Here is a 17,772-nt window from a genome sequence, read left to right on the forward strand (position 1 = left end):
GGATTGAAGGCTTGTGCCACCACCGCCCAGCTCACACACTTTTTTTTTTTTTTTTTGGTTTTTCGAGACAGGGTTTCTCTGTGGCTTTGGAGGCTGTCCTGGAACTAGCTCTTGTTCACACATACCTTTTTAATTGCTACAAAAGTGATATATCAGTCATTTCTTTGTTCTTGTATAGAGCTATCTTGGTCTGTATACATAAATTTAACTCATTTGTCTTAATTTCATATGCTATCCATACATTGTGTTGACAGACATTGAGATAGATCCTAAGGAGCTTAGATTTTTGCTTTCCCTTGGTACAAACAGTACAATAGGAATAGGTTTTATGCATATATACTTAGTCTAGATAACACAGACCATGGATTTTAATTAGAATTGTTAGATTAAGATATATAGATTTGAAATTTAAAGTTGCTGTGAGTCAGTTTTTTAAAAAGGTAGTATAACCTCCCCCTTATTTTTTGGAGATCAAACCCAAGGCCTTGTATATACATACTAAAGATATATTTCCTTTTTATTGATCTCTTTTAAGAGGCAGGAAAGAGCTTATGTAGCCCAGGCTGTCTTTAATTTGTATTCTTCCTGCCTTAGCCTCCTGAGTGCTGATATTACAAGTATGCACCACCACTTCTGACCCCAGATCTGCTCTTTTTGGTTTTTCAAGACAGGATTTCTCTGCATATGACCCTGTTCTGGAACCAACTTGGCAAGAGATTTTCTGCCTCTGATTCCTAGTTCTGGGATTTAAAGCCTTGTGCCAATGTTGGTTTTTTGAGACAGGGTTTCTCTGTATTGCTTTGGAGCCTATCCTGGCACTCACTCTGTAGACCAGGCTGGCCTTGAACTCACAGATCTGCCCGCCTCTTCCTCCCAAGTGCTGGGATTAAAGGCATGAGTTACCAACGCCCAGGAGTTTACTTTTTTTTTTTTTTTTAAGAGACAGTGTCTTTGTAGTCCACCAGACTGGTCTCAAAAGTCACTGTGTAACTGAGGATGGCTTTAAATACCAGATCCTTCTGTTTTCACTTCCAAAGTGCTGAGATTGGAGGTGTGTGTGTGCCACCACTATACTAGGGACTTTGTTTTGTTTTTTTTGTTTTTTTGTTTTTTTTTAATAATTTTAAGTTGACATATAAAGTAGTGAATTTCATTATGGTGTGTGTATGTGTGTGTGTGCATGGTACATACTTTGTTTTAGTGTTCCTTCTTTATTTACCCTCAGAATTCACTCTTTGTATCTGTATTAGGGTATTCCTTGCCTGTTTCTTATTTTTATAATCCATTTAATGGCTGTGTTTTACTGCATACTCACCTACCTAACAGTCATCTATCTTCTTCATTTGGCAGTAAATATTTAATTAAAAGGTACTTGAATGACAGATGAAGCCAAATTCAAATATTAAGCAGTGAGGGAAGGTGAGAAAGAAAAATTTGTTCAGACCCTTCACTACCTACTTAATCTTACTTACCTTGGCCAAGAAGCACTGTTAAATGTCAGGATTCTTATATCTTTAGTCTGTTTTGTGACCTTCATGTAGCATTTTGAGTGATTAAGCCCAGCTCTGCTTAGACAACCGTCTTTAGTTCCAAGCTAACATTCTGTCTTGGACTGCAATGTCAGTGACGAGAGACCATATGCTGGCACTGTGTTCCTGGCCCGGATGTGGAAGACCAAAGCAGTGGACATTTCCTGAGCATAATCAGCTGATCTCCATCTAATAGTATGTCTATGGAGGGCATGAGCCATTGTGCCTCCTGTCAACTATCAGGAGGTTGAGGTTGTTGTCTGCTTACCACCTGGAGAAAGGTCCCGTGGTGCGAGGGCAGAGTATGAACTCCTGGGGACCAGGACGCCTGGAGTGGGAACCTATTTTTAGTTTCTGAGAGGGTCACATCATTGAGACCTGACTGGCTTGGAAATTCACTGTGTAGACCACACAGGCCTTGAACTCAGAGATTGCCTGTCTCAGCTAGGTGCTAGGATTTTAAAGGTTTATGTCACCGTGCTCAGCCCTCATTATGTTTTTTGTTGTGTATCTTATTTTTCTCTTGAGACACGTGATCAAAGTGCTTCAGAAAGCAACCCGTTTTTCATACTGACATTCCCAGTCTTACTAAATAAATTGGTGCATACTAGCTCATCTTTAGCCACTCACTATTTTAGTTAACTTCAACCATTCTTTTTCCTTAGCAATATTGGATTGCCACCTATAGGTGAAAGAATGCAACAGCAGGTTGAACACAGTGCCTGTGCTTTTTGTCTCTCCTTTCTTTAAGAGACAGGGTCTCAAAACAAACAAACAACAAACCCAAACAGAGCCGGTTATGGTGGTGCATACCTTTAATCTCACCACTGGGGAGGCAGAGACAGGCAGGTCTCTGTTGAGTTTGAGGCCAGCCTGGTCTACAGAGTGAGTTCTAGGATAGCCAGGGCTACACAGAGAAACCTTGTCTTGAAAAACAAACAAGAACAATGTATCATATTTATATTATGGGTTGTTAATACCTTTACTCAACTGAACCAAAACATAGAAAAGAAATACACTTAGCTAACTGTAGCTTAGGGCACCTGCTGAGTTTGTGTGAGGCCCTGGGTTGTGAGTTGTAGGCAAGCCTGCACTACAATGGGGCCCTATTTTAGAAAAAGAAAACAATCGAGGCCAGCCTGGTCTACAGAGTGAGTTCCAGGACAGCCTCCAAAGCCACAGAGAAACCTTGTCTCACAAAACCAAAAAAAAAAAAAAAAAAAAGAAATCAAGTAAAAGGCAATGTGCTTGTTAAAGTAGCTTTGAAAATGTCTGCAGTAAAGAGACTTAAGTTGAAACCCTGTCTCAAAAAATCAAAAAAAAAAAAAAAAAAAGACTTAAGTTGAGATCCAGGTAGAGAGTGTTTTAAATGTTTCAAGGTTGACCATGCATTGTAGAAATGGGAGTTTATCTATACATTTCTTTCTAGTAAAAACGCAAAACTCTCCCTCATCATAATCCAGCACAGAGGATGGTAGCCATTTGGTTTACACAGTGACTTTGGTGACGTTTTTCTTATCTTAGGGGCAGTTTTCTTTCTAGGCTGTTTGTCCTGCAAGGTGTTTTTTTTTTTAATTTTTTATTTTATATACTATTCCATCTGCAGGATAAATCTGTTTCAAACTCTTGCCTAGCATAGACTTTTTCATAATGAATGGATAAGAGTTTGAAACCTATCATAATAACACTTTGATAACTTTTAACCTTTGAGCATGGAATTCATAGCTGTCACGTACATAAGAAAGAAATAGAGACTTCTAGGGCCCTAGTGACTTGAATAATTGAATAATAAATGAAGCTGAGCTCAAATTCCCTATGCAGCTTGAGAGACCTTGAAATCTTCATCCTCTTACATCTCTCCCAAGCACTAGCTTTAAAAGTAAGTTTTAGGAGCTGAGCGTTGGTGGCTCACGCCTTTAATCCCGGCACTCTGGAGGTAGAGGCAGGGGGATCTCTTGAGTTCGAGACCAGACTGGTCTACAGAGCGAGTTCCAGGACAGCCTCCAAAGCAATACAGAGAAACCCTGTCTCGAGAAAAAAAACAAAAAACAAACAAACAAAAAAACCCCACACAACTAAGTTTTAGGTACATACAAAATATAGTTTTCAGTATGGTGATTTCATTCATGTATCATTGTTGTCTCACTCCCTCACTCATAACACTGCCTTTCCCCATTTCCCTTTCTCCCCCTTAAATAGACATTTTAGACATTTTAAATGCAGGCTAAACTGGGTGGTATGGCATATGCCTATAATCCTAGCACTCTGGAGGTAGAGGCAGGAGGGCCCAGTGTTCAAAGCCAGCCTCAGTTACATAGGGAATTTGAGGTCAGCTTGGGTTACTTGAGACTGTATTAAAAACCTAAATAAAAATTTAAACGTTTTATTACATGAACTATTTTGTCTCATGAGGCAGGCTTAACCATATGGGAAAGCTATAAATAAAAATGCTCATTTAAAAGAAAGTGTATATAATAAAAAAGTAGTGTAGGCTAAACTTATTCTTCATATTAATCCCAATACAGGTAATAATTATATTGTGTGGCCTAATTATAACTTATTTTGTTCTACCTGTCATGTTGCTCTATAACACAAAAAACACATTATACAAAGACTTCACTTAACAAATGTAAATACAGTCTTGGTTTGGTGTATATTGGACACAATAGTCTTCCTTTAGCCTAAACACCGAAACAAAAGCACGTATTATAAGAGAAAGTCCGAGATGGGAAGTGATAAAGTGGGTATTGAGTAAACCTTTGTTAAAATTTAGCTGGTATCCTTGTAAAATTTCCACGTATTCATTAAGCTCTATTATGTCATTTTTATTGTTAGAAGCTGATTTGAAGTTGGGCTCTGTCCTCAAGAGTTGTCACAGTTTGCTTACTCTGGTTGGAAGATTAAGATTCTGTTATTCTTTTTACATAGGTATTTATATAGATAATAAGATTAAGATTATTCTGTGGATTGGATTAGAGTTTAAATGTACCAGGGCATATTTGTTTCATTTGCACAAAGAACTTTTGAATTGTGGATTTGTTGTGGGTGTTATAAATTTGAAAATAAAATGTGTTAAGAATGCCAGTTGTGGTATTCAGGTAATTCAGAACCTTTGAAGCCCCCTTTGTGTCCTTTGACTTTTCTTTTCCTTTTTTTTTTCTTTCTTTCTTTTTTTTTTTTTTTTGAGGCAGGGTTTCTCTGTGGCTTTGGAGGCTGTTCTGGAACTAGCTCTTGTAGACCAGACTGGTCTCAAACACATAGAGATCCGCCTGCCTCTGCCTCCTGAGTGCTGGGATTAAAGGTGTGCGCCACCATTGCCTGGTGTCCTTTGATTTTTAGCTGGGGTGATAAATGGAAAGTTAAGGCAAGAGGTTAGGACCAGCTTAGGCTATATGGAGAGACCTTAAGTCAGAAAAGGGTGGTTGAATGCTTATTTAAAAATTTTATCTATGTATATTTGTCATGGGGGCATGCAAGTATATACATGTCATAACATATGAGGAGCTCAGAAACAACCACATAGTAAATTTAGATCCAGCCTGGGCTACATGGGAGTCTTCAAAAAAGAAAAACAAATATAATAATTAAAATTGCTGTGCTTAAAGTTTCACTTGAGTTACTGAGCACTCTGTAAAGCACCTTGTGAAATTAATTCTTTGGGAATTCTAGGTAGGCTTAAAATTTTTCATTTCCTTTTATTTTGTGACAGGGCTTTGGACTGACCTTGAACTCATTATTCTCCTGCCTCTTCCTGATTGCTGGGGTTACAGATCCCCCCCCCCCCGGTGTGTGTGTGTGTGTGTGTGTGTGTGTGTGTGTGTGTGTGTGTGTGTGTGTGTGTGTGTGTGTGTAATCACGTTTGGCTCAGATGAACTATTACAGTATTGGGCTCTTGGAAAGCAAAGCAAAGATGTCTGAGATGTTTGGGGGAGTTCTCTGCCTGTTGATGCCAGTTTGTCTTGTTTTAAGAAATAAGGTCCGACCATTTTAGAACAGATTAAAGAACTTTTAGTTCTTAAATAATTATGAGATGAAGGGGGGTGAGCATTATATTGAATTGGGTGAGTTTCATTTCTGATAGCTTCATTTTGTCTTCCCTTGCATTTTTTTTTCACCCCATGAAGCAAATCCATTTCATTATAAATTCAAGGAAGGGCTTGGCTAAGGACAATAGCCTAACCCTTAGCTGTTTAGATAACATCAAGATTCAGGCATGCACTGTGGCTGGAACTTGTGTGTGAAGCAGGATAGGATTTATTCAAATAGGAGTTGTGCCAGTGACAAAGAACAGAAGAGTATACCTTCTAAAACCATTTAAATTTGCTGAATTAAAAAGTCCTAAAATTTAATCTTAATCATCTTAAAAGCAGCTTAAACAGAACCAGTATTTGGCATAAAATTCTAATGCTTGGATGGGTTTTTATGGTTCCATTTTATATGAAGAGCCAGTTTTTGAAAGTTGAAGTGTCAGGATCTGAGAGGAATAATGGCATAATGCTATTGGTAAGAAATTTTCTTTATTGTTTGTGTTTTTAGAAATTGACTTGATTGAAAAAGAAATGCACTCTAGCAAGCCAGCAAGAGTATACTTTGTTCAGTGTAATTTTGAAGCTTGTTGTTAATGCTTCAAACACCTTGATTGGGTGTATGTTAGAATTTAATATACATCTTGGCTACATTGTATTTTAAGATATTTCAACATTGTTTATGGAGTTATTGAAATGTTGGAGGTTTATTTATATAAACATTTACATTTTATTATATGTTTAGAATATGCATGTTTTAAATGTAAGCACAATTGAAATTATGAGTTTTCCAAGTGTATTTGAAATGTTAATTCTTGGTAATTTCCCAATGAGATATATGATATATTTAAAGTTAGTGATAATAGATGATTTTTAGAGCAATTTTATATTTAAATTAATTTTACAGTTTTGCTAACTTTGATAAAATTTGGCAAGGCATTAATTATGTCTTAAAGCAGTTCACATGTAGAAAAGTAATTTATGCATGAAGGGTTGCAATGTAATATGGTCAGTGATTGTTGAGGAAAATTTAGGTAGGTCGTCCTACCCAGTAAATTACCATATAGCTCAAAAATAATTGGAGTGCTCCCTGATACGCTTTTTAACTGTTCAAAATTTGGTGAGTATATTTAATGTCAGACTAAGGTCAACTTGTTAAAACTTTGGAGAAAATTTTAAATAGTATGTGAGCCCAATGAAAACATTTTTAATGGCAATTCCACCTGGACATACTGGTTCATTCCTATAATCCCAGTACTTTGAGGCTGAGCTATAAAAAGATTGCCATGAGCTGGCTTGGATTACACAATGAGTATGAGGCCAGGCATCTCTACGTAGCAAGACCCATGGAAAAAGGAGAGAGAATGAGAGAGAATGTATGAGGGGGTGGGGTTCTGGCACTGACAATATCTTGGCAAGTGTTGATCAATAATAGTACTCAACTGGGGGTGTCATTAGGTGCAGTGGTGAACACCTTTAATCCCAGCACACAGGCAACCAGTCTGGTTTACATTAGTGAGACCCTATCAAAAAAGAAAAAGACTAGGAACCCTCTTTTAGATCTTCTCTGTTCCTTTCTTCCCTTGCTTTTTTGAGACAGGGTCTCTTGTAGCCCATTCTGGCCTGGAATTCCATGTAGCTGAGGCTGGCCTTGAACTCTATGCTTCTATGTTTATAGGTGGGTCAGCCACCATGCCCAGTAGTATTGCTTTATATTCACGTATGTCTTCTGGTGACATAACTTGATTCCCAGCCTTACAGCGTAGGGACTGCTGGACCCTATTGAGTGTCCTGATCTGTCTATTTTTACTAAATAGAGCAAGTGTAGAGCCTGCTGTGTTAGTTCCACAGTTCTCAGTTACCAGTTTCCTTCATTGCCTGATGTTCATTCTTTAAGTTGTTATGCATTTTGTGTCTTTTGTTGTTTTAGACAGGTGTGCAAATCTGATCACTATTTGAAACTGAAGATTATAAAAACTGGGAACAGGGGCTGGTGAGATGGCTCAGTGGGTAAAAGTTTTTGTTTCACAAGCCTGATAACCTGAGTTCAATATCTGGCACTCATGGGACAGGCTGAGAACTGACTCTGTTGTCCTCTGACCTTCACACACTTTGTGGAATGTCCACTTACACTTACACATAAATAATAATAATAAAAGAAATTGAAATTTAAGGACTAGAAATAGTTTCTCTCCATGTAAAGGTGGTGGTGATGGTGATGGGAAATGACCAAAATTGGTTATCAAAAGTTATTCCCAGTAAATCGTGAGTGATGGTGTTGATTCTGAGGAAGATCCCCAGCTTAGTTCAATATTCTTCAGGGATGGGGTTCTTTGACCTACCTTTGAAGACATAAGCAGGATTGGGCTGTACCCTACAAGTTAAGGCGGTGACTGCTGATCTTTATGACAGGGAATGATGTTGGGCTTGCTTAATTGTTCTATATTCTAGATAGCTAGCCCTTGAGAATAATTGCCACTTTAAATCACTGATTTGATGGAGGATTGTTATTGCGGTATTGGGATGACTCTTAAGTATAATTTAGTGCCCAGGTACTACCATAGACTGAAGTTGTCCAGAGGATTTTGGATTGTAGCATGACTTGTTTTGGAGAAATTGGACAAGAAAGACACTTTAAAAAATTGCCCCATTTCTGTAGTGACATAGAGGTTTAATATCTTTTGTTTTGGTTGATTAATGATTTTAAACAGTTCCATATATGGAGTAGTTTAAAATTCATTTGACTTTTGCTTGGTCAGTTAATTTGTCATGTAAAAAAATATTGCTGTCTTAGCACAAATATCTTTGTCAAATTGTAACAGTCAAACAAGTGTTTTTAGAGTGTCTGCCATGTGCCAAAACTGATATATACCAGTTAGAGGAATGTATAGAATCTATATTGAGGGCAGTGATAGTGTTCCGCTGTGTTCTGCTGAGAAAAACCTTGTGGGGTGTGTGTATGTACATGTACGTACATGCGTGTGTACATTCCCATGGTGCTCAGGAGTTCATTATTTCTCAGGTTCTGAGGCTTGTGTGGTGAGGCCATCTCACCAGCTCTCTACACTTGTTTTAAAGCAGTGACTCAAACTGTTTTAGGCTTAGCCTCCTATACACTTTTGCAATTACTGTTGATGTTAAAGAGTTTTTGTTTATGCTGACTTTATGTATTAATACTGTATTATAGGTTAGAACTGTCCCGGTGGTGGCAGATGCCTTTAATTTCAGCACTCAGGCAGATCTCAGTTAATTCTTGGCCAGACTGGTCTATGCCAGGGAAGAAGAGGTTAGAATTGATACTTTAAATGTAACTCTCCATTGGTGTTTGAAGGACTGATGCCAGTACTCTGCCAGGTACTAAAGTCTGAGGTACTTAATCCTTTATGTAATGTGCTAGACTGTTTGCATGTAACCCATATATGTTCCTTTGCTATTCACGACTGCATATTCAGTCCAGGTGCTTCCTCTACTCAATATATCTGCTCCCTAGTTGGTTGAACTCACTGGAAATCTTCTGGGGGCTGCAGGTACAGATCAGTGGGAGAAAACTTAGCTATCACACACAGTGCCCTATGTAGGCTTCTCCAGCACTTCAGAAATAATACTTGGCTGGTTCTGCAATCACAACGACATGGCAGTTTTTGGACTCTCCACTACTTAAGACTATAAAACTCAGTATGCTTCATTAATCCATACCTGCTGCAACTTTGATATGTAACAATTTAAGTTCTGAGAGAAACAGCTTTTCATCCTCCAGCTTAGGGTAGTATTATCCATCTACCTTGAGCTAAACCACTTCATGGATCCGAATTGATTCCTTGAATGAAGCACCAGCAAGAAAACCAGTCTCTAATTTCACACCTTTTTTGGGAGTATTAGGTGGGGAGAAGAAGAGTTGCCAAGTTTAAGTTGCTTAAACTGGCCTCAGGCTCATGGTTATCCTGACTGCTGGGATTGTACCACCTGGTCTGCATCTTTTTTTTCATTCATTTTTGAGGATTTATGTAGACAGTGTTCTGGCCTGTATGCCCACATGCCAGAAGAGGGCACCAGATCTCATACAGATGGTTGTGAGCCACCATGTGGTTCCTGGGAATTGAACTCAAGACCTCTGGAAAGAGCAACCAGTGCTCTTAACCTCTGAGACTCATCTCTCCAGCAACCCCCTCCCCCCAGGTCAGGTTTGGATCTAGCAAATACTGGTTGAATGTGTTATATAGTTAATAGTAATTCCTAGCAAAAATCTTACTAGGATAACCCTGAACTAACCCTGTGTGATTCTAAGTACAATGAGCAACCCCCTGAAGCTTGTCTCTCTTGGTCTCTATAAAGCCTATCTGGGGTAAAAACTCAGTTCAGGGACACCTTACTAAGAAGGGAAGAGGGAAGATATCAACAAAAACATTTATAAAACATAAAACACTGCCATTTTTCTTGCCAAAGCAATAAAGTTTGTTAAGAAATTAAAGTTTAATCCTAGCGCTCAGGAGGCAGAGGCAGATGGATCTCTACAGGGCAAGTTCCAGGACAGCCAGGAATACACAGAGGAAAAAAAAGTTTATTGTTAAGAAAGGGTCTTACTGTGTTGTGTAACTCTGGCTGGCCTGGAGTTTACTATGTAAACCAGGTTGGCCTCAAACTCACAGGCTTCTTATTTCTTTCAAATCCGTGGCTGGGATTAAAGTTGTGAGTTATTACTAACTTTTTAAAAACAGATAAATCATTCTTCGACAATTTCATATATGTATATAGTGTATTTTGACATGCTTATCCTCCTGCCCCCATTGTCTTCTCCCATTTCCACAGAAAGCTTTGCTTTTCTCAACAAGCTCCTTTCATGTTCTTTTTTTGATTTTGGTATTACCCATTGAGTTTAATTAGGATTGATTGGGCAACTTACTTACTAGTGGTTATTCCACTGAAGAAATTGACCCTCCTTCCCCAGCCAATAGTTCCTTAGGAATGGGTGGGGTCCTATGAGCCCCTTCTCTTTCCATATTTGCTGCTGTTATTTAGTAGGACAACTGTTATGTCATGTGCAGAGGACAGCATTTCACAGTGTTCCTCCCCATTTTTTTCCCCCTCCCTCTGCTCTCTATAATGACGTTCCTTGACCATTGGGGGAGTAATACAGAATTGTGTTTAGGGCTGAGCTCTCAACAGTTACTTATTCTACTACCAGTTATGAGTCTCTTTATTAACTGTAGAAGTTTCTCTGTCCAAGGTTAACAGTAGCAATACTCCATGGGTATAAGCATAAATATTTGAAAAGTGTGAACAAGAATAGGTTTATTCTCCCCACAGCCTGAGACTTCCCCAGCAATGGGCTTTGGTCCAGGTTCCTATGGAACGGCCCCAAATCCAATCAGAAAGTAGTTGGTATGTACTTAACAATCATGACCCTATTGTACCCATGTGGATATGTTGCCTGACAGTTTGGCATTGTAGTGCAGAGTCCACATCTGAGTAAGACTATTGATGACTTTTCTCCAGTAGCAGCTTGTATATCTAGCCCCATCTGGCATTAGGAAGGAAAGTTATCTACAGAGAGATGGTTTCCAGCTCAGTTCTCTTTGTGTTGTCATCAGCAGTGGGGTTTTACTAGCATCTAATTCTGGGGGGTAGCCAAGATCTGTTTTGAAAGAAAGCCAACACTTGTTTCTTTTCTTCCTGCAGTTATCTTCACCTGTTGTGTGAAGCACAGCACCTTTCAAGCCACTGTAGAAATGGACAAAGAAGAAAGGAAGACTATTAACAAGGGTCAAGAAGATGAAATGGTAACTAGTTTTCATAATTTCCTCGGAAGTAAGAAGATACAATTAAAGAAAAACCAATGTAGACCGGGGTACAACCTAGTGGTAGAGCATCTGTCCTGCAGCTCTAGGTTTGATCCCTAGTGAAACACCTACACACAAAGCATACATCTGCATTTTTGTATCCCAGCTAAGGTTGTGTGTTTGTGCCCATGTGCTCGCGCGCGCGCGCGCGTGTGTGTGTGTGTGTGTGTGTGTGTGTGTGTGTGTGTGTGTGTGTCTGTCTGTCTGTCTGTCTGTCTGTCTGTCTGTCTGTCTGTCTGTCTGTCTGTGGCTTTTGAGGCTATTCTGGAACTAGCTCTTGTAGACCAGGCTGGTCTCCAACTCACAGAGATCCGCCTGCCTCTGCCTCCCGAGTGCTGGGATTAAAGGGGTGCACCACCACTGCCCAGCTTGTTTGTTTGTTTTTTTTAAATGTAAAAAAGTATGTTTTATTATTTTTGTGTCCACATGTAGGTACATGTGTGCATGTGGTGGAGGTCAGAAGACAACTTTTAGGAGTTTTGTGGACTGTAGACCCACAAAGTCAGCAGGCATGCCTGACAAGCATATTTATTCTCTGATACATCTTGCTGGTTTCTCAAGAAAAGGTTTCTGTTTGTGGTTTATAAAGTTGAAAAATAAGCTTAATTAAAACAAAAATTTCTCAATTTTTGTCTGGTAAAATAGATGCTTTTAAAATAATGAATAAAGTTTTCTCCTTGATAGATATAGCTCAAGCTGACCTCAGACTCCCAGCCCTCCCTGACTTAGCAGCCTCCCCCAAGTGCTGAGATCATAGGCATATGTTACCACCAAGTTAAGGATGTTGGCAAAGGATAAACAAAAATTTCCAGTACTTATTTGAAATTTATACTAAACAAGACCTTCAGCAGTTTGAAATGTTATATTTGATAGCCACTGTGGGTCGAACTCAGGAATATTTAAAATAATTTGAGTTAGGAAGTGAAGTTAATCAATTGCAGTGGTATTGGAACAGTTAGCAAGTCACTTAAAAAAACAAACAAACCATCTAAACATAATATGGTGCTGGACATGGTAATATTTTGAATTCCTAGATGCAGAAGGCAGAGGCAGAGGAGGATCATAAGTAAGTGTGAGACTGTGTCATGGCCAGCACTTTTAATGTCTGAGCCATCTCAATTGAGTCAGTGAATGTAGTATCAGGAAACAAGATCTAAGTAGAAAAACTGGTCACATCATGGCACTGAGTGTAGTTGATACTAGTGGAGCAGTGTGGTTTTGACAGAAGCACCAGATGTTAGGTTAGGGTCAGAGGAAACTGGATGGGAGAGTCTATAAGAAACACTGATATGTTCTGAAATGGTTGTAGAATAAAAACATTATTCTGTAAAAACCTATTTAAAAAAGAATGAAATGATAAAAGTTACAAGGAATGGGGCTGGAGAGTTGGCTCAGTGGTTAAGAGCACTGGCTGCTCTTCTAGAGGTTTGATTCTCAGCATGGAGGCTTTCAACTAATTGTAACTCCCTAACGGGTCATCCAGAGCCCCTTCTGGTCTAAGGTATACAGACAGACACATAGGTAAAACATTCATATGCATACAAATATATATATGACTTACTGTGTATCTTAGAAACAAGTTTTAGTTTATCTGCCTTATCATTTGCTCATTAATCATGTGATTGCCATTTCTGTTCAGGAGATACATGGCTATAACTTATGCCGGTGGAAGCTTGCAGTGGTTTCTGTAGGAGTGATTTGTACTGGTGGTTTTCTCCTCCTCCTCCTCTACTGGATGCCTGAGTGGCGAGTGAAAGCCACATGTGTTAGAGCTGCAGTTAAAGACTGTGAAGTGGTGCTGCTCAGGACTACTGTAAGTTCATGCACATGTTTACTGGTAGCTGATTGTTTAAGGAAAAATAGTGACTGTGTGTAAATTGTTCACAATAAGCCACTGGAACTTGGCAATGTTTAGTATTTCTTAGTTATGGCTTTGTGAATATTGGTCCAGAGATTAGGTTAAAAAGAATCTTAAATCTGATGAGGCTATCTTACAGCTCTTCATGACTAGGGTGTTAGATAGTTGTCTTTTAAAGGTCTGCCCTTTAGGACTATAGATAGACCAGACCCCTCATTGACTAGGCCAGTTATTGACTGTGTGATGTTACATCTTAAGCAATTTGTTTAGAACCCTAGTTGAAAACATTTTATAAGAAGATGTAATAAATAGTTAATGTTCAGTATATATGTTAATTAAATTAAGATATTGTTAACTTTTAAGTAATCTGTTGATAATTGTACTGGTAGTGTGCTATAGAGTTGATCAGAAATTTTTCATGTTAAATAAATAGGAAATGATACTTCCTCGGCAAGAGATAACTAAACTTTTAACTAGTAGGACTTACTTAAAAATACAGGCAGTTATTTAATATGCATAATTAACTTGACCTTCCTCCCTTTCTTCTAAGGACGAATTTAAAATGTGGTTTTGTGCAAAAATTCGCTTTCTTCATCTAGAAAATCAACCAAATTTTAATGTAAAATCTTCAGTTAATAAAGTTTCTAATGGCCATGCTGTTCATTTAACTGAGAATCTGAATGAAGAAGATAGATTCGAGATGAATAAATACTCACAGACTCAGTCACAACAGGTACTGTGATGAGCATCAAAGATTCTTTGAAAAAAAATATAGTTAACATTCTACATTATCAAAGGTAGATCATAATTATGCATTTGTAGTTACTGCTTGAGATAAAATTACATGCTTTGTAAAATATCTGCCACTAAATAAAACTTTAGGTTTAATAGAAACAAATGATGTGTTATAAGAACTGAAGATAAGCCTTTTGATGTAATATTTATGTGTGTTCTACAGATGCGTTATTTCACCCACCATAGCATAAAATATTTCTGGAATGATACCATTCACAATTTTGATTTCTTAAAGTAAGTATCTTTCTTTTGCTTGGAATATACTGTGAATATCTTGAAAATGCTTTAGTAAAAGAGACTGTATCTTACTTGTTTTATTACTTTTTTTCACTTACTAAAAGTAAGTCTCCCCTACAACTTGTACCTTGGAAACACATAAAGTTTAGGAGAAAGCTAAGCGCTTGGCTCTGGTACATGCCAGTGATCCCAGCCAGAGAGGCTGAAGTGCATGAAGAATTTGAGTATACTCATAGCTTGGGTTTCTACTTGATTGTTGTGGTTATTGTTTTGCTTTATTTTTGGTGTGCACTGAGTTTAGGATTGAGTTTGGGATTCACACATGCTGATAGCCAGTGACTCTACCACTGAGCCCTACACGCCAACCCCTATGCTTTTCTCTAGAATTCTGAATTATTTCTTCCTCTGTAATCAGAGAACCATGTTATACATAGTTAGAAAATTTTACTGTCTTGATGAGAAAAAGAGCACTGGATAGGACAAATTGGAATAATCCCTTAATTTATTTTGTGTGTATTTTCAAAAGTTGTATAAAAGCTATGGTTTAGACTTTCTGTGAAAGATGGAGGTTTTGTTATTTTGCTCATTTTGTGTCCAATTTCCTGTCCTGTTATTTTTAAACACTCATTAAATATCAGTTTTTTTGAATGCCAAAGAAGTTTGTAAGTCTTAACAGTAAAAACAAGAATCAAAAATGTTTACATTAATAACTGAAATGCTTACTTGAAATACTAAAGAATTACAATGTTCTGGAATGGGCCTGATGGTTTTCTCATACCTGGTTCTAAGGTTGAAGAACCATTGCTTTAAGGAAAAATGCCAATGTCCTGAAGTCTTGTTAAATACTTAGTTGCTAGTCTGTCTTTGTACTGTATTCTGGAGAAGTTGTCAGCTCTGGTGGGAAGATGTCTAATACAGTTGTTTTTTTTTGGTCTCTGTCAGCCATTGAAATTTGTAAAATTTAAACTTACCCTAATGATACCAACAAATTATAAAGCTTAGCTTTTCTATATGTAAAATGTAGAGAATAAGTAGATTCACGTTTAATTCTCTTTGGTTTAGAGATATTTGGCTGGTACCAGTTAAAATAAGTATAATGTTTTTTTGGGGGGAAAGCAGATGTTAGTTGGATCCTAGTTAGGATTGTTCTAGGTCTTAGACATTTATGATTGTAAATTCTATACTTTGAAACTAGTTCAGGAAAGTATTTATATTGGTGCATTGTGGAAGAAAGTGAATATGATTTCTTAATTTAAAGCTAATAATATAAATGGGATAAAACTAAAAAAGTCTTTATTTTTGATTCTTATTAGTTACATTTTATCTCAAATTTTATTAGTTTGATTATTGACTCATAAGCTTTGCAAACTGTTAAGGGATAATGCTACTATGTACATTTATTTATATAGTATTATTTAGAGCCATGACAAATATAGTGGATGACATAGGTATGTGTGAGTCCTTGACCATTCATTATTGTTAGACTTTGAGTTTTTAAAATTCTCGTGATTTATATTTTTGTTGTTAAGCATTTCTCAGAAGTTTGTAAGGAAGTTATAGTTTTAAAAATCACGCATATAGCAAAATGAGGCATTAATAAATTTGGATATTTTAAACTTTGTTTAAAGTTAAAACTTTGGATTTATTTAGGGGACTGGATGAAGGTGTTTCTTGTACATCAATTTATGAAAAGCATAGTGCAGGACTGACAAAGGGGATGCATGCCTACAGGTAATTTTATCCAACTACAGTAGATCTGTTCTCAAAATTCCTAAATTTAGAAGTGTGTATTCAGCCAACTCTCTACCATATAATATAGGTACTTAAATAAAACAGCAATACTGTTAGTTGTGCCTTTACTGAGAATTTGAGCAAAACTCCATTAGTTTGAGAATTATAAACATGTTAAGCTAATATCCCTAAAGTTTTAATATTTCATCAATTCTAAGATGCAAAATTTCCCACATTTTCCTGTCTCTGAAACTGGGATGTGTTGTCATAGGTGGAGTGTCACCCTCAGTCACACGTAAGATAATAGTGTGTTCTGTAAATTAGCAGAAATGGAATTGTAAGCATGAGGTGGGATTTTCCACCATGAAACTAAACAGGGAGCCATGCTTTTTTTGTGTGTTATAAAGTATAAAAATGTGCTAGTGTGTTAAAGATAAATTTTTGGGTTGTAATGTGTTTTTCAATGTTTGAACAAAAATTCATTCAGGTTTAACACCTTATAAAAGGCTATAATTACAACAGCACAGAAAGCATACTTTTACAAGAGATTAAAATGAAGAATCTAAGGTTTTAGTGGGACCAGGGATAGGGTAGAATTCAGGGCCCTGGGCTAGGCAAGCACTCTATATTCTACACTGAGGGGCCGCCTGTTTTGTTTTGACAAGGCCTTAATGTGTAGCTAAGGTTGGATGTGAATTCCTGATCTTGGATTTCCTTCCCAAGCGCTGGGCTTCCAGGGAGGCACCACACAATGCTTGGCATATGCAGTCCTTTGGAACTGAAGCCAGGGCCTTGTGCATGGTTTTAGCAGCGACTCTGTTAGTAGGACAGCATCCCCAGCCTCTAAGCAACTTTAAGAAAGGGTTGTTTTCTGAAAGATTTCAAATGGGCAGTGTTTTGAAATGAACTTCCTTAGTTAAGTATTATTCTCTAGAAAAAAAGTAGGGTAAAATTCTTCAAATGTATTTAATTTCTTACAAAGTTAGTTGTAATCTATTTAAATCTTAGTACAGTTTGCCTTGTCTGGGACTGTAGAAGATGTCTTGGTGGTTAAGAGCACTTACTGCTCTTCAGAGGACCTGGATTTGGCTTTTAGCCCCCATGTGGCAGTTTACAGCTGTCTGTAATTCCAGTTCCAGAAGATCCAGTGTTCTCTCTTGGCCTCCTTGGGTATGCATGCATATGATGCATGGACACGGGTAGGCAGAACATATGACATAAAAGTAAAAACCTCTCTCTGTTTTTCCTCTGTCAAGAAGAGCATTTTAGTCAATTATGGTGACTTACACCTGTAATTCCAGCATTTGGGAGGATTTCTGTGAGTTTGAAGGAAGCCTGAGCTGTATAGTAAGTTTCAGGACAGTCTGGACATAACAAAGTGAGTGTTTTGCTTACATGATTATTGACTAGTCAGAAAGATGCTTGTCATAGTAAAAATGGAATTCAAAATGATGAAAACTGCTAAAAGTTTGGATACTATTATTGACTTCTTTGATTTAAATAGCATAGATAGCTTTTTAAATTTTATTTAGTTTTTTTTTCTTTTGAGACAGGGTGTGTGTGTGTGTGTGTGTGTGTGTGTGTGTGTGTATTTGTGTATCCTTGGCTAACTTGGAACTCCATCCATAGACCAGGCTGGCCTCAAACTCACAGATATCCTCCTTCCTCTGCTCTCTGAGTGCTGGGATTAAAGGCCTGTGCCACCACCACTCAGCAGCAGCCTTTTTACTTTAAAGTGGAGAACTTTAGTCATGAAACAT

The 17,772-nt window shown here is 37.7% G+C and overlaps 1 protein-coding gene across 6 annotated transcripts in view; it reads left to right on the forward strand.

Moving 5' to 3' along the window:
• The window catches only part of Atp13a3 (ATPase 13A3), a 78,695-nt gene that overhangs the window by 14,294 nt on the left and 46,629 nt on the right, over positions 1 to 17,772 (forward strand). For 4 of the 6 annotated variants that reach the window (XM_040750984.1, XM_040750986.1, XM_040750983.1 and 1 more), the window contains exons 3-7: positions 11,231 to 11,331; positions 13,031 to 13,204; positions 13,800 to 13,982; positions 14,208 to 14,278; positions 15,932 to 16,012. In XM_040750984.1, the coding sequence (XP_040606918.1) occupies positions 11,281 to 11,331; positions 13,031 to 13,204; positions 13,800 to 13,982; positions 14,208 to 14,278; positions 15,932 to 16,012 (560 nt within the window). In that variant the 5' untranslated portion in view covers positions 11,231 to 11,280. Of the gene's footprint in view, positions 1 to 8,761; positions 8,909 to 11,230; positions 11,332 to 13,030; positions 13,205 to 13,799; positions 13,983 to 14,207; positions 14,279 to 15,931; positions 16,013 to 17,772 lie in introns of those variants that run through there. The other 2 variants (XM_040750985.1, XM_040750987.1) reach the window with 2 other exon arrangements.

Source organism: Mesocricetus auratus, unplaced genomic scaffold (genome assembly GCF_017639785.1).
Source record: "Mesocricetus auratus isolate SY011 unplaced genomic scaffold, BCM_Maur_2.0 Super-Scaffold_100008, whole genome shotgun sequence".
NCBI lineage: Eukaryota > Metazoa > Chordata > Mammalia > Rodentia > Cricetidae > Mesocricetus > Mesocricetus auratus.